We start from the raw sequence: 15,073 nt of genomic DNA, 5'->3' as shown, positions 1-15,073 counted from the left end.
CCCTACTTGGGTCAACTCATAGAGGTACACCATTTACTCACAGTATCCGGGAGCTCTCCTGCATATGACCACATGGTGCAAACGGCAGCTTTAATCCATTTCCATGGTCATGTGTTTGGTTAGGCGCACCTTGCCGGAGTCGCCAGGATTCTGAGACCTTTGTCTCAGTGAGGGGTGAGTGGCTATAGATGCCAGTTCTACTCAACCCCAACACACGTAATCCTGTGCACCCCTGTGTCCCAAAGTCGCAAGAGCCATGCTGCCAAGGGTTCCCCTTGCTTTTGCCGAAATTTCATACCCAAGTCAACCAACTCTGCCAGAGTATATGGTCGATCTGTCATGAGCTCAGTCACACTGGAGGACCCATGAGGATGCTGCCCTCCCCTCCCCGGGCCAGAGGCTTCTCCTGCTTCTCTTTCTGCTGTACAACAGGCCTCACCGCCAAATGAACACCTGTGGTCTCACAGAGTTCATTATCACAGTCTCTGACTGCCTCGCCCTCAGGGATGCTGGGGTCTTCAGAGCCATGGGTTCTTGCTCTAAGGCCAATATACGTTGTTCAAGTTCTTCTGAGTGTCTCTGCACATTGCATACCAGCGTGGCATCACAGAGCACACTACCAATATTCGCCTTCAGGGCAGTCAGGAAAATCCACCCCACGGTGCCAGCAGCAGTCTGTGCCATCCTGTTCATCAAATGGGAACTCACGGCCTGTAACGCCATTTCGATGCTGTCTGGGGGCCCATCCATGCTTCCCAGTTTTCCACCAGAGCGCATGCAGAAAGAATTGCAGCCACACGGTGCCACATGCTATCTGGTGGCCACTGGCTTCCTCCACCCAGTGGAGCCTTGGGCTCCTCTACCTGCTGGGTATCCTGCTGTCTACACCAGCTGTATCTCTGATCCTGCTTATGACATCAACTTTCTTGGTGTTCACACTGTTCACTGAACCCAGGGTAGGCTAGGTGTGAGCTAACAGGCTGGAAGGAGACTCGAGGAGCCGTGGGAATTGCAGACAGGTTCATTCTCTCCTGGCGGGCATGGCAGTCACAATACTACCTCTCTCCTGGCTGTAGAAGCAGCAGCCACAACATGACCGTGACAGGGCCACAGAGTAGCCGTGACGTAACCTCGCATAACCATGATGCCACTCCAGGGCAGCCCCAGCGCCGCAGCAGCCACGGCTTTCCTAGCGAACAGGCACACTGCACAAAACACCTCACGACCAAGCAAGGACCTCGTGACGCGCATGCACAGTGCTATAACTGATCTCAGCTGTTACGTAAACACTATTTACAAAACGTGGGGCCAGAACAAGAGGCTGTGGGGCAAGAGCGCCTGACCGTGCCGTCTAGGCTAATGTTGCTCTTTCCCTACAAGAACCAAATCCCTTTCTGCCTTTGCATACAGTGACTTCCGTCTGGAATGCTTTTTCCGCCTTGTTGACACTGACAATCCTGATCTTCCTTCATTATTTAACTTGCACAGGGACAGTTTACATCTCAACACAGCACATATGACAGTGTATAACCAACGGGTACCTGTCTGCCTCTGTCTTTCACCAGCCTGTGTGTCTAGCCAGAGAGCACTGTGTGGGGCCAGGACCCAGTGACGTTTCCCATGAGGAACATGAAGCAAATGAACGGTCTTCATGTAATTTTTTTTTTTTTTCGCACATAATGACCCGCCCCCTACGATCCTATACGTTTCTTAAAGACTTTGTAGCTCATAGCTCTGTGCCTTGGACAAATGCTTCTATAGATGGATATTATGTGGAAACTTCATATATGATTAAATCATAAAGTAGATGACTTAAGTGTAAGAAATAAACACAAGAACAGGCATAAGGCAATATAAACTAATAATTTAACATAAAGAACACTTAAAAAAATAAAGAACACTTAATGGGCATTGGTCAAGATAATTCTATGTCAACCTCATCAATATATATATCTAAATATTCTAGCACAGAGACATTAGCAGGTATTAACTATTGAAATATGTCAAGTCTCCAAAATATGATCAGGGCACACGGTGACACTGAGTGTGCCATGCAGTGTTAGAGCTAAATCTGTCCTCAGGATCTTTATGTGATTCCAGCCGCTTACTCATTCATTCTACAAGCATTTGTTTCTCATACAGTTTTTAAGTTCTCCATGACATAAAGAGTGATCAGTGTTTATTAGAACTTATCAATGAATTAAATGCTGTCTAACACTAAAAGCAAAATTAGCATATTAATGTTGCTATTCAGGTAAAGTCTGGTGATCCACTTCTAGTTATCATCCACTAAAATGTTAGCTGCAATCACATATTAATTTGATAAATCCCATATTCACCTATACAGAAGAATGTAATACTGGATGCAAAAAGTAAAATTGACTGATTGTCTCAGCTAAGATAATAGCTTTATGCAAAGAAGGTGTTGAAGCGCATGTCTGTGTGTGTGTGTGTATTATTTTCAAGTAGCACTTTTTTGCGGAAGTGTCATTACTAAAGCACTTCTCTTTTTTCAGTGTGACAATACATATGCACCTGCGTTTCTCTATTGACTTACTTGCTAAGAATTTTAACTTGACATTCCAAAACGAACAAAGACATGGGGAATGAGCACGGCGCTGAGGATGGTAGCCTCCAAGAGAGACATTCTGTAAAATCAAGGTATAAATAATGGCATCACCCAATTTTCATAAATATCATACTGTTGTTAAGTATTGATTTAACTGTTTAGAACCCAGAACACTTTGAAACTAGTTCAGCAGATCACTAATATCTTCACTTAAATTAATTCCACTTAAAAATTAAAATAATTAAAATCAATTTTCTTGTGAAAAGTTACATTATATAAGTTGAAATCAGGAATTCTAGAGCCAAACTACCAGGGTTTCCCTTCCCCTCCACTGATTCACAAGCCCTGGGCTATCAGTCACTCCACTGTATCTTTCTATGCTTTAGCTTTCTCTTCTTTGAAATGAAACAACTGTACTATTACTGAGTTAATGTGAGAATTAAACTATTTAAATCATATGAAATACTTAAGAACAGTTCCTGGCACATAGTAATGTTATTATTATTAACTAATAATTATAACACAATTCAGTTCAGTTCAGTCACTCAGTCCTGTCCGACTCTTTGCGACCCCATGAATCACAGCACACCAGGCCTCTCTATCTATCACCAACTCCCAGAGTTTACCCAAACTCATGTCCATTGAGTCGGTGATGCCATCCAACCATCTCATCTTCTGTTGTCCCTTTCTCCTCCTGCCCTCAATCCTTCCCAGCATCAGGGTCTTTTCAAATGAGTCAGCTCTTCCCATGAGGTGGCCAAAGTATTGGAATTTCAGCTTCAGCATCAGTCCTTCCAATGACCACCCAGGACTGATCTCCTTTAGGATGGACTGGTTGGATCTCCTTGCAGTCCAAGCAACTCTCAAGAGTCTTCTCCAACACCACAGTTTAAAAGCATCAATTCTTCTGTGCTTATCTTTCTTTATAGTCCAACTCTCACATCCATACATGACTACTGGAAAAACCTAAAGCCTTGACTAGATGGACCTTTGTTGACAAAGTAATGTCTCTGCTTTTTAACATGCTGTCTAGGTTGGGCATAACTTTCCTTTCAAAGAGTAAGCGTCCTTTAATTTCATGGTTGAAGTCACCATCTGCAGTGATTCTGGAGCCCCCCACAATAAAATCAGCCACGGTTTCCCCATCTATTTGCCATGAAGTGATGGGATCGGATGCCTTAATACTATTTTACAAATATCAGGAAGTAGTTGCACTTCTACTACAGGAAGTAGTAGAAACAGCAGTATACAGATTTCAATTCACGCTGACTTGTATGCTGACCTAAAGCACTCTGTTATTCAAGACAGTGATAATTCTACTATTTTGATAACAAGCATAACAACAGGTACACTATCCTCTGCTTTATGTAAGTAATGTAACCATAAGCTTCTAAACAAGTTTGCAGTAATGCTAAGAGTCACTATACATTAAACAGTATTCATTAGCTTCAGTTAAAAAAAAACAATGAGTTGGGCATTTATGTCAAACATTTGGGGCTACCCATTGTATGACTCCAAGAGGTCCCTTCAAGCTGTAGTCCATGCCCCTGATACCCCTAGTGGAGCTGCAGGAAGGCACCTCCTCAATTGATTAAGATGAGAATGCAGCCCTTTGGGGTTGAGGTTGTGCCACGCAGTAGCTTTGTGCACATATATCTAACTTTACCAAGAGAAAAAGATGTGAAAATATATATTTTGTGCTTTATGCATTAGTAATCTCTGAAAAGTATTCATCAGCATAATATATTAAACAGGTTTCTATCCTCCAAACTTCTCAAAGTTCTAAGGAAAGGTAAGAGTAACATCTACTATTAAAGTTGACAGAGAAATCTTTCTAGAAATTTTTAAAATTGGCTTATTTTGATTCCCTTAAAAATTCTTAGGTTTTGCTTGCATTCACAGAGCTAAGTTCAACAATCATGAAGGAAATTTTTCAAAAGTTAATTAACTTAGGGCTCAAAATGTAGATAGACTGATAGCTCACTCTAGTCCAGAATCTCTTTTCTGTCAACTCGTTAGCTGTCTGCATGGACACACATGTTATTCATAAAGATGAAACTGCAAAGTTAAACTACTTAAAAACCCATGCAAAGAGAATAAAAGTATTAAGACTCCATGATCTGCAATGTGAACAAAAGCTCTGTTAATAGTGTCAGCTCTTATTTAAGCTTTCATACGTCACCTTTAACTGGGTTCTAATGACCCTTCATTTAGCTATCAACCAACCCCCTGTAGTTACCAAAATGTGTATTGACCCATGCTATAATGTTATAACTTTGAGTACCACTTCTATATTCAAAAATAATAAAGAAAAAACTGTAATAACTGATAGATCTATCTTTTACATCCAAATTGAAAATGAAGAGAGTCTTAACTTGATAATTTAGACAAAAAAATAAAAAATCATAAAACATATGGATAAGTAAACCAAAAAAGGTATGCTTCTTGATACATCTAAATAAATATTTGAATTCCAAAATCAAGTTCAAGTATCACAACTGTCTCATGACAATTCTTTGAATAAAGCTACTTATTTCGTCTTTAATTTTTAATTAAGACAAATTTCTGGGCATGGTGTAAATAAATTAAACAGAATTACTGAGACTATCTATTATATGTATACAAATGTATAGATATATATGTGACTGTAAATATATATATATGTGTGTGTGTGTGTGTGAACACACACACTGTATATATGGAGAGAGAAACAAAGTGAAAGATCACCTTACAAATCCCATCAAGTATTCTTTGGGGGATAACATTGTATACATAAAAAGTTAAACTAAAATTTTAAAATACTTACTATTAAAACATATTAGACTCTTACCACCTTAGTATATTTTTGTGTTCTTGCAAAATACTTCATTTTATGCATAACACAGATTATTTCACCTATGGAATTTAACTAAGCTTGCTTACTAAAATTAGTTAAGCAACCAATAATTTAGAAGAACCATTGCAATTTACGATAGTGAGCTCATTTTGGGGTGGAGGTAATGTAAGTATTTATTACCATCTCTCCAATACTAATGCTAATTAATTCAAAAGCTCTATATTGAAAACATGCCACTTAAAGTAATAAGCAAATTTGTTGCTTGAAAATGGTTAACGTCTTTAACATAATATAGGGATGATCATAATTGGCATCATCACTTTTAATTATCCAAGATTTATAGATCAAATCCATCAAATATCTGTCAAAAGGAAACAATTGACTGAAACAAGAGTCTAAAATTAGATAAGCATTTATGGAATCTGCAAATGAATCCTAAGACATCATTTTAACACTGATTAACAACTTTAGGTCTCCAACTATAGTACATATTTTATGTAATAAAACTTAGATGAAAAGTTCATAGCTTATAATCTATGTAAAATGATAGAATGCAATTTCAGCATGGATCGTTACCAAACATACATTTGATATTACAGAAGCTCAGAGAATTGCTTAAGTTGTGTAATTACAGGGATTACACTTACAAAACTGGTGCATAATCTGAGCTGAGTATCCTGAGTAACAAATACCTCACGACTGGGGGCTTCCCTGATATTTCAGCTGGCAAAGAATCCTCCTACAATCCGGGAGACCTGGGTCGAATCCCTGGGTTGGGAAGGTCCCCTGGAGGAGGGCATGACAACCCACTTCAGTATTCTTGCCTGGAGAATCCCCACAGACAGTGGAGCCTGGCGGGCTGCAGTCCATGGGGTCGCAGAGTTGGACATGACTGAGTGACTAAGAACACACGGGATTTTTCAGAGGGAAACACAGACAAGAGGCTAGTGAAGCCACAGGGTTTCTAGTATGAGTGACAATGAGAATGATACAAAGGACAGAGGAGGCATCACAGTCTAGGAAGGGAAAGTGATGAGGCATTAACAAAGCTTTAATGGGTTCACCTAGAAATAACTACCAGGTATAACACTCCATTTAAAGGAAAAGGTGCTTTCTCAATTCCAAAATAACTGAGTTAGAATAAAATTCCTTTAAAGAAAAAAACACCAAAAACAAACAAAAAGCAGAAAAACTGGTTGGTTTTAAATTTAAGGCTGCTTATTTAGTTGATCGTTCATTATAATGCTGTAACAGTAATTTTACTTTAAAGCCTTCACACTGACACAATTCTTTCCCTTGGTCTGGAATCTGATCCACTGTATGCCAGAAAAAGATCCATGTCTTTCTCTACACCTCTGTACTTTTTACATCATCCTGCCAAAGAAGGGTTACAAACTGTTCAGACCCCTTTCCACATGAAGGGTTCAAATGAATCCTGCACGCATTCCTCTTCTATTATCTCCTGACAAAGACCTTTTTTTTAGCTACTTTAGAAAATCAAACCTATCCACCTTGAGTCTTTTCAGTGATCAGCAGGGGCTCTCAAATGTGGGAGAGACACAAATGACACCTTTTATAGGAACCAGCGGTCTCATTTTAGTATCTAGTGATAAGCATAACTCAGAGAAGGCAATAGCACCCCACTCCAGTACTCTTGCTGGGAAAATCCCATGGACGGAGGAGCCTGGTGGGCTGCAGTCCATGGGGTGGCTGAGTCAGACACGACTGAGCGACTTCACTTTCACTTTTCCCTTTCAAGCATTGGAGAAGGAGATGGCAACCCACTCCATTATTCTTGCCTGGAGAATCCCAGGGACGGCGGAGCCTGGTGGGCTGCCATCTATGGGGTCGCACAGAGTCGGACACGGACACGACTGAAGGGACTTAGCAGCAGCAGAAGCAGTAGCAGCAATAAGCATAACTAACATAATTTGTTTTCCAGGTCACAATTTATTGTTTTTAGAACTGAGCCATAATTTTCATAAAAAGTTATCAGCTCTGCATTACGGAATAAGAAGGCTTGTCCACAACACTTTTTACAATGTTGGGATGAAAGAGTTCTGTATCATACACAGCAACAAAACACAGGACTTGCTGGAGATTTTGCTTAACAATTTAACACTATATTTATTTTGGATAAGAGGTATGTTATGACTAAAACGAAAATTTGATAGTATACTATTAAGAGAGAATTCCAATGATAATAGGGCAGCAGTACCAAAATTCTATTTTGGTAGAAATAGAAATTATATTTCAAAATTCTATTCTGAATATTGATAACAGGTTTCTTATTTTCAAAGAATGCATTATATTAATTCTTCGTTCTGTTTTCACAGATGCAAATCAAAGTTAATATTTAAGTATCTCTTTCAATATGTTAGGGGAGGTAATGAATTTATTTTTATCAGACTGCTTGCAAACTGTTTAATCTTCAATCATTTGTTATTTGTTTTCTTATTTTGATGACAGAAATAGTATGACTAGCATCATATTTATACCATCATAGTTATACCATAAGTATTAGAAGCAAAATACAATTTTAAAATCATATATTAAATTAACTTAATATGTAAGAATTAATTATATATACCTGAGCCCAGATATTTTATGTATTTAAGAAAAATGTGCCATTTCTCAAAGGTACACAGCACGGTATAGTGGGAAGTTCCCCAAGTAAATGTCAGAAATTCTGGACTCTGAAACTAATTTGGACTTCACTTAGACTTTGACTTTCAGTTTTAAAAAAGTAGAGAGAAAAATGTATTCTTATCTTCCCTATTGTGTAGGGTTGATATATATTGATCATTATAAATGCTGAAGTATTTTGAGTATCAAGGACTCAATGGACACAAATAATTCTTCCCTGCACTGAAAGAATGAATCATCTTCCCCTTTGCTATCTAGAAACAATAATGCTATTTGACAATGTTACGGAACTTACAGTGTACTTGTGGCAAAATAACTTATGACTATGTCTAGCTATACAGTTAACTTGAAGTTCCTTTTATTTCTAATAGAAAAACTAAATTTTCATTGACTTTAACATCAATGAAAAATATGTTCAGACATAACTGTCGATAAACTACAGCATCACATTGTTCAGTTCAGTTGAGTTCAGTCACTCAGTCATGTCCGACTCTTAGCAACCCCATGAACCACAGGACGCCAGGCCTCCCTGTCCATCACCAACTCCCAGAGTCCACCCAAACTCATGTCTATCGAGTCGGTGATGCCATCCAACCATCTCATCCTCTGTCGTCCCCTTCTCCTCCTGCCCTCAATCTTTCCTAGCATCAGGGTCTTTTCCAATGAGTCAGCTCTTCGCATCAGGTGGCCAAAGTACTGGAGTTTCAGCTTCAACATCAGTCCTTCCAATGAACACCCAGGAATGATCTCCTTTAGGATGAACTGGTCGGATCACATTGTTATCAACAATTATCAATAATAACAAGGCAAATATTTTGATGAATAGAGAACATGAAATAAATCACAGAATGCAAAATAACACTTTATTCTTTTTGTTTATCAGTGTTGCCACAATTACTTTATTATTTTACTCTCAATTTTTAAATAATGATTTTTATACCTTGCTCACATGCACATAATTTATTTTTCCCCCACTGAAGAAAAAACAACCAAATATCCACAAACTTGTCTACCAGTTTTTTTTAACCTAAGTTGTTTTTCAAATGTTGCTCCTTTGGTTAATTTCTGTCTCACTGTCTCTGCTTTTTCTCATTTTACCCTCTGAAAAAATGGAAGCTTTGGAAAATCTTTATACTCATTATTAGAATTCTTTCGTGTTTTCTTTTCCTCTCCCATTGAAAAGGACCTTGGTAACTCAGGCACATTCTTCTTTGCGTTATAACACTGATCATGATGTCTTGCTACAAGATGTACTGTGCTACTCAAGCTATTTTCTATGTTTCTCTAATTTGTATCTTTCACTCAGAACATAACATGAAGCAGAGATAATAAAGTTTCAATAAGGAATTAAGTATAAAATCAGTTGTGTTTGCTATATGATAAGAGCTGTATCTGTTTTGCTCTGATTTCTTTTAAGACAGTCAGATACAATATTTTATACTTTTGTGTTTTTATCACAACTACCCCTCGGTTAAACAGTTATAAATACAGAACAGTGTGTACTTAATAAGTATTGGTTTTTAGCATGGAAATATCCTTAAGACATGATCTGCTCAACTGTCATTAAAATGAGTCACCAGTCTACATGAAGCCAGACTTACCAAGATGATTACTTGTCTTATTTTTATGCTTCTTTTAAATTTTTCTCTGCCAAAACTAACATCTTATTTATTTGGGGGATGTTTTTGCTGAGATAGTGATATTATTTCTCCAAAAAATATTTTTTCTCCAAAAATATTTCTCTAATAAATCATCGTTTTATAAAATCAAAGAATATCTATACTGAGTCTGTTGATTGATATGACTGTGCAAGTTAGAACTTATAAGCTCATCAGATTATAATACTTATTCAAGATTTGTTCATTCTCTATACGTTCAGGTGTTTATTGGTCTCAGAAACCAGAATATCTACTACATTATTCTTGATGTCGTCTTGTTTAGGAATTGTCCAACTGTGAATCTCCATAGAAATTACTTGTGGCAAATGTTGACTTCTGTCTTCCAGATGCTTTTCCTTCCAACACTGCCATTGATGCCCCTTGCATGGCTCATGATGACTGTCATAGTCCATACTGAGGAGTTGTGTGATCGACCCCCCCCCCCCAAAAAAAAAACTCACAGTGGCATTTTGACTGGGTTTGTCTTTTCAAATTGGACTCTGTGAATGACTTGCTAAAACACATGTGGATTACTAGATCTGCTATGAAATATCCATGTTGTTGGCCCTTTCACGCTGTATTTTCTTAACAAGTTGTGGGAACGGGCTATAAGGGTGGATTTTAAGCGACAGTAATTGCTGCAATTAAGTGCCTTTGAAGAAGAGACTCTGTCTTTTTGAGTCTTTCACAGATAAAATGCCCAGGAAAGAGTAACTGGTTCAATAAATAACTGAACAAATGATTGCTAAAACAATAAATAAAATAGCAAATATTATTAAAGAGTAGAAATAAGCCCTTTGTTACTAAAAGATTGAAAGCACAGACTTTTCAGTGAAAACTCTTCCCTTGATTTCACTAGTGTGAGAACTGTCACTCACAGAACGCTAGTAAACTATTAGCGGGCTCTCTGACTCTCTCCTCATCGAAAACAGAGCTCTGATTTGCTCTGCTTCTCATTTTCCTTTGTTTCAATATTTCGACTTTGGTCAATTTCAAGCTACTGTGATGACGTCATTTGGGGAAAGAGCTGCACACACTCCTCTTCCTGCAGCCACAGGAGCCAGCTCCAGCGCATTACGGGTCACCATTCTTATAGCGGCTTCCGCTGTCCAGCTGTTTTGACTCCCACTGTTGGTATTTTCTTTCCTATTTGGAAAATGTATTGCTAAACTCCGGGTAAGTAACCTTAATTGTGTGTGTGTGTGTGTGTGTGTGTGTGTGTTTTAATGAAATCTCAAGGGAGTTCGGAGTTAAAGTAGAGCTTAATACATTCTTTGGATCTACTAAGTTCCAAAGAAGTGCACACGAGACAAACCATTCCATTGGTGGCTGGTAAAGTTCACTTAGAGTTCTTCAGACTACTTAGTTTGGCTCAAGAACTGAGACGGAGAAAATGCAGGGGCCCTTGACTTACTCGATTGTGTTTCGATCCACTTTTCCCGTCATGTTAATGCCGTAGAACTGCTGCATGGCAGCTAAGGCGGACTGCATGGTCTCCGCAGAGCGCAGCACCGACATCCTGGGGTCACTCGGTGGAAGGTAGCCGTACTTCTGTAACCAAACCTGCAATAGCAAGCACAGTAACTTTTAGATCAACCTCACCATGTTACAGTATTGTATGGCAATCAGTTTATGCCTCTAGATGACTTTAACCTTCATTTCCTCTTTAAGGGCATATCTTACTTAACTGCTTTGTCTTTATTAGCGTTAGGCTATTTTTCGTAATTTCAGTGCTTGTTACAGATCTAACAGATCCAAAACTCTAATTGTAAAGAAAAAGATTAACCTTTTGTCACAAGATTATAGTATATAAGGTACGACAGTAGATACTGGATAAAATCACAGAGATCATTTCTGCCCTCGAGGAACTCAAGTTCCCAAAAATGAAGATAGTTTTTCACCAGTATGACCCCCCACTGAGACATCTTTGCAGGAAGCGGAAGTTAACGCCCACGTGCCACATCTGAAGTGTCACTTTCCTGACCAATCAGAGCACTGACTGGAGCTCCCATAGCATCATCACTTGTGGCCAATTATTCTGTAATGACATTTGGTGTATGAACTCTATGCAACTGGTCTAGCCTAATGTAACTAGATATCTTCAGGAACAGAGGACGGTGTCTCATGTAAAGGATATCCTTTCACTTATTTACTGTGGTTCACCTCAAACCAAATCAAGCAAATGACCAAGCTTTTCATATACAGATGAAATCAGACTATTTTGTTAAGAATATCTGGCCCTTTCCTTAAGGATTTCCTTATTCTAACTCTGCTCTTCAAAGGAAGAGAGATTTAGGGGGATAGGGAGAGGAAGATGTCAGTGTTGAGCCTAGTCATGATTATAGCCAAAAATCACAGTCATTTCAAGTTAGATTTTTTTTTTAAATAACCAAAACTTGGGTTATTTGAAGGGGGTGGGGATAATCTCTACTACAGAGCAGAAGGTTTCTAGTCTTACAATTCTATGCGTTCATTTTAAATGCACAATTATATGCCCAGCCCATATCTTATCCCATTGTCTCTTATTTCAATCTTCCTTAGAGCTCTAAGATTTCTTAAAGTGCAGTGAACTAGCTGTCAAATGCAGAAAGGCCAAGTAACTCTGACTTCGAAACAGAATAAAAGTTTCTCTATTGAATGGAAGATATTCACCAGTATGTGTTTCCCCTCATACCTGAGTCTACTCATCATACAAATAATAATCCTATGAAATTGCAACTTTCCCTCAATACCTGAGACATTTCCATTATGACCTTATAACTCAAATACAAAAAAATGCTATTTTCTCACTGAACATAAATAGCAATTATAGAAGTTAAATTTCACCAAAAGAACTTGATATTAAATACATCTGTCAAAGCCTTACCATGTAAAATATAAGGTGGAAGCTTTTGTGGTCTGTACAAGAAATCAACCCCCCAAAATACAGCACAGCCCCTTGAAAATAAGATAAAACTTTATTCTAAAACTATTTAAGAAATTAGCAAATGCATCACTGTCAGGAAGCTTTATTGTTGAAACTCCATCTAGTAGATTCATCTACCACATAGTGAAAACATGTGAAGACACTCTTCTCATCTAACCTATAGTGAATAGGCTGCCAGGGAAGACACATATTTAGTATCCTAGTCAACTGAAATAGTGCAGTCTGAAACAGACCTTTTTTCTCCCTGAACGAAGGAGAAAGATTTCACTGGCAAGATATTATTTGCTAGGAAATTCAATATGATTGCCATGCACTTTCACTCGAATTAGAAGATTCCATCGTGCTTTGTAACAGTATACATGCACAAATATTCTAAAATTGAACTCTTTATTTCCACATAACATTTTGTTTGCATCCATTCCTATTCGCTATAGAGCTGACGTTGCTAGGTTACACATGGGTGCTAAGCTACTGGCAATCATGTTTATGAGAACTACAAAAAGAAAATTGTCAATAAGCCCTATGATTTATATATAAATAGAGAAACTATAAAATGTATAAATGTAAGCGCAAGGTGAAAAACAGCATGTTCTAAAATATAGATATTTGATTTATGACTTAGCCTTTTAAACAAATGAGTTAGAATTACATAAAAAAATGAATGGTTATATATATCCAAGTTTTATATCATATCATTCATCACAAAAGGCTTGTTTTCCAAATGAATGAGATGTGAATAAATGTTTTTGATTGTAAAATATCAGAAAGGCTAGATATACCATTTTATGATCCTGACTAACAAACCAAAACTATCACCCAATAAGATGATGGGTCACTTTGAGTTGACCTGACCATTTTAAATATCACTGTTGTATGTTAGTCAAGAAATCTTCTGACATCAACAGATGACCACGAGTAATTCTCAATTGAAAATTGCAATGCATCTCCCCACAAGAGTGAAAAATCAAGCATGACTATATTTGGTATCATATTAGAGTATGAAACCAGCAAGCTCTCAATAATATTTCTTATTGAAGCAAAACATGCTGTATACAACCTTACTCCAGGTCAAGTTAAAATGCAAGTGACTAAATCTACAATTGCTTTCGAGTATAAATTTTATCTTGTGTGTTTATCTACATACACAATATTCAAAGTGGGAAATATAGATGAAAAGAAGTACCTGCTTAATTTTTCTTTTTAGTCACCAAGGGGGTAACTTCTCTTGAGTTCACTTTTGCTTTACATTATTTGAACTAAGCTGTTGAAACCACAGCATTCTGAGAGTCTGATCATTTTTGGTATGATAGGGAAAAGGTCTGTACAAAGTAGTCCTAAACAGAAAGAAGCTAATGTTCTCTGGATAAGAATAATTTGGTCAACACGGTGATGCAAAACTAGCCAAATAAAAGCTGAACTGTACATTCAGCATCAAGGGTAGGAAACCTCTCTGGTCAAAATTTACAGTGCTTTGTAAACATTGATACTTTTTACCAATGAATTAAGATCAGGTTCAAATAGTGAAGATCAGGAATAAACACTGACTTGAAATCATAATTAAGCATAAGAGTCTCTGGTATAAGTAAATCCATTTTCCTCTTATAAAATAAAACATACTTGCAGTACAAATAAAGCAAGATATGTGGCTTAGCATTTCATCATTCTGTAATAGTGAATGGAAATTGGGATACAATATAAGTGACATAGGAAACAACCTTCATTCATAACTCTTTTTTGCTTTCTACTAAATTATAATCTCTTATTTGATTAAGAAAAAGTAAATCTACAAAGTAAAACTTGAAGGTATGCCTTATGCTACCAAGGCTATACTATAGACATCCGTCCTTATATATTGTTATTTGAAATATATTCTTATTTTCAATATTAAAAACATATTGCTTCTCCTGGCTGATTGAAAATAAATTTGATCTATAATTGTTTGTGCCTCGATGCCTTTTTCAGTGTTTTCAAATGTACATACTGGTTAATCGAGGAAACTTTTCTTCATGGGTGTGCATTTGGGGGAAATGATAGTGAACTCATACGGTTGATGTGAGGGTTGAGAATGTATAAAGTCAGCAGTATAATTTTCGTTCGGTGAGTCATATTGTATTTTATGATTACTGACCTGTCTGACATCTTGAAATTTCTCCTAATGAAATTAGGATCTGTCCTTGGAATGAGCAAGACTGAAAATGCAAGTGAGATTTAAGTAGTCAGAATTGTGAGGAAAGACAAACTACAGAGGATACAGAATCATATACTGCTTGAATATTTCCCAAATCCCAAAACAAAAAGGGAGGATGTAAAACATGGCAATCAATTTTTATTTTATTTTGCTCAAGGGCTTGGCATGTGCATTTGAGAGCACAGAAAAAGTGTTGAGACAAAGGTTTCGCTAAGGGAAAACTTGACTCCTTTTACAGTCTGGGATTCAG

The 15,073-nt window shown here is 37.5% G+C and overlaps 1 protein-coding gene across 2 annotated transcripts in view; it reads right to left on the bottom strand.

Annotated features, from left to right (window-relative positions):
- Positions 1-15,073, bottom strand: part of MMP16 (matrix metallopeptidase 16) — a 379,172-nt gene that overhangs the window by 186,754 nt on the left and 177,345 nt on the right. For both annotated transcript variants that reach the window (XM_069600663.1, XM_069600664.1), the window contains exon 2: positions 11,124-11,272. In XM_069600663.1, coding sequence (XP_069456764.1) covers positions 11,124-11,272 — 149 coding nt within the window. The remainder of the gene's footprint in view (positions 1-11,123; positions 11,273-15,073) is intronic.

The sequence above is a fragment of the Ovis canadensis genome, chromosome 9, assembly GCF_042477335.2.
Source record: "Ovis canadensis isolate MfBH-ARS-UI-01 breed Bighorn chromosome 9, ARS-UI_OviCan_v2, whole genome shotgun sequence".
Classification (NCBI taxonomy): Eukaryota; Metazoa; Chordata; class Mammalia; order Artiodactyla; family Bovidae; genus Ovis; species Ovis canadensis.
The sequence above is the reverse complement of the archived record's forward strand: the minus strand, read 5'-3'. Positions and strand labels throughout refer to the sequence as shown.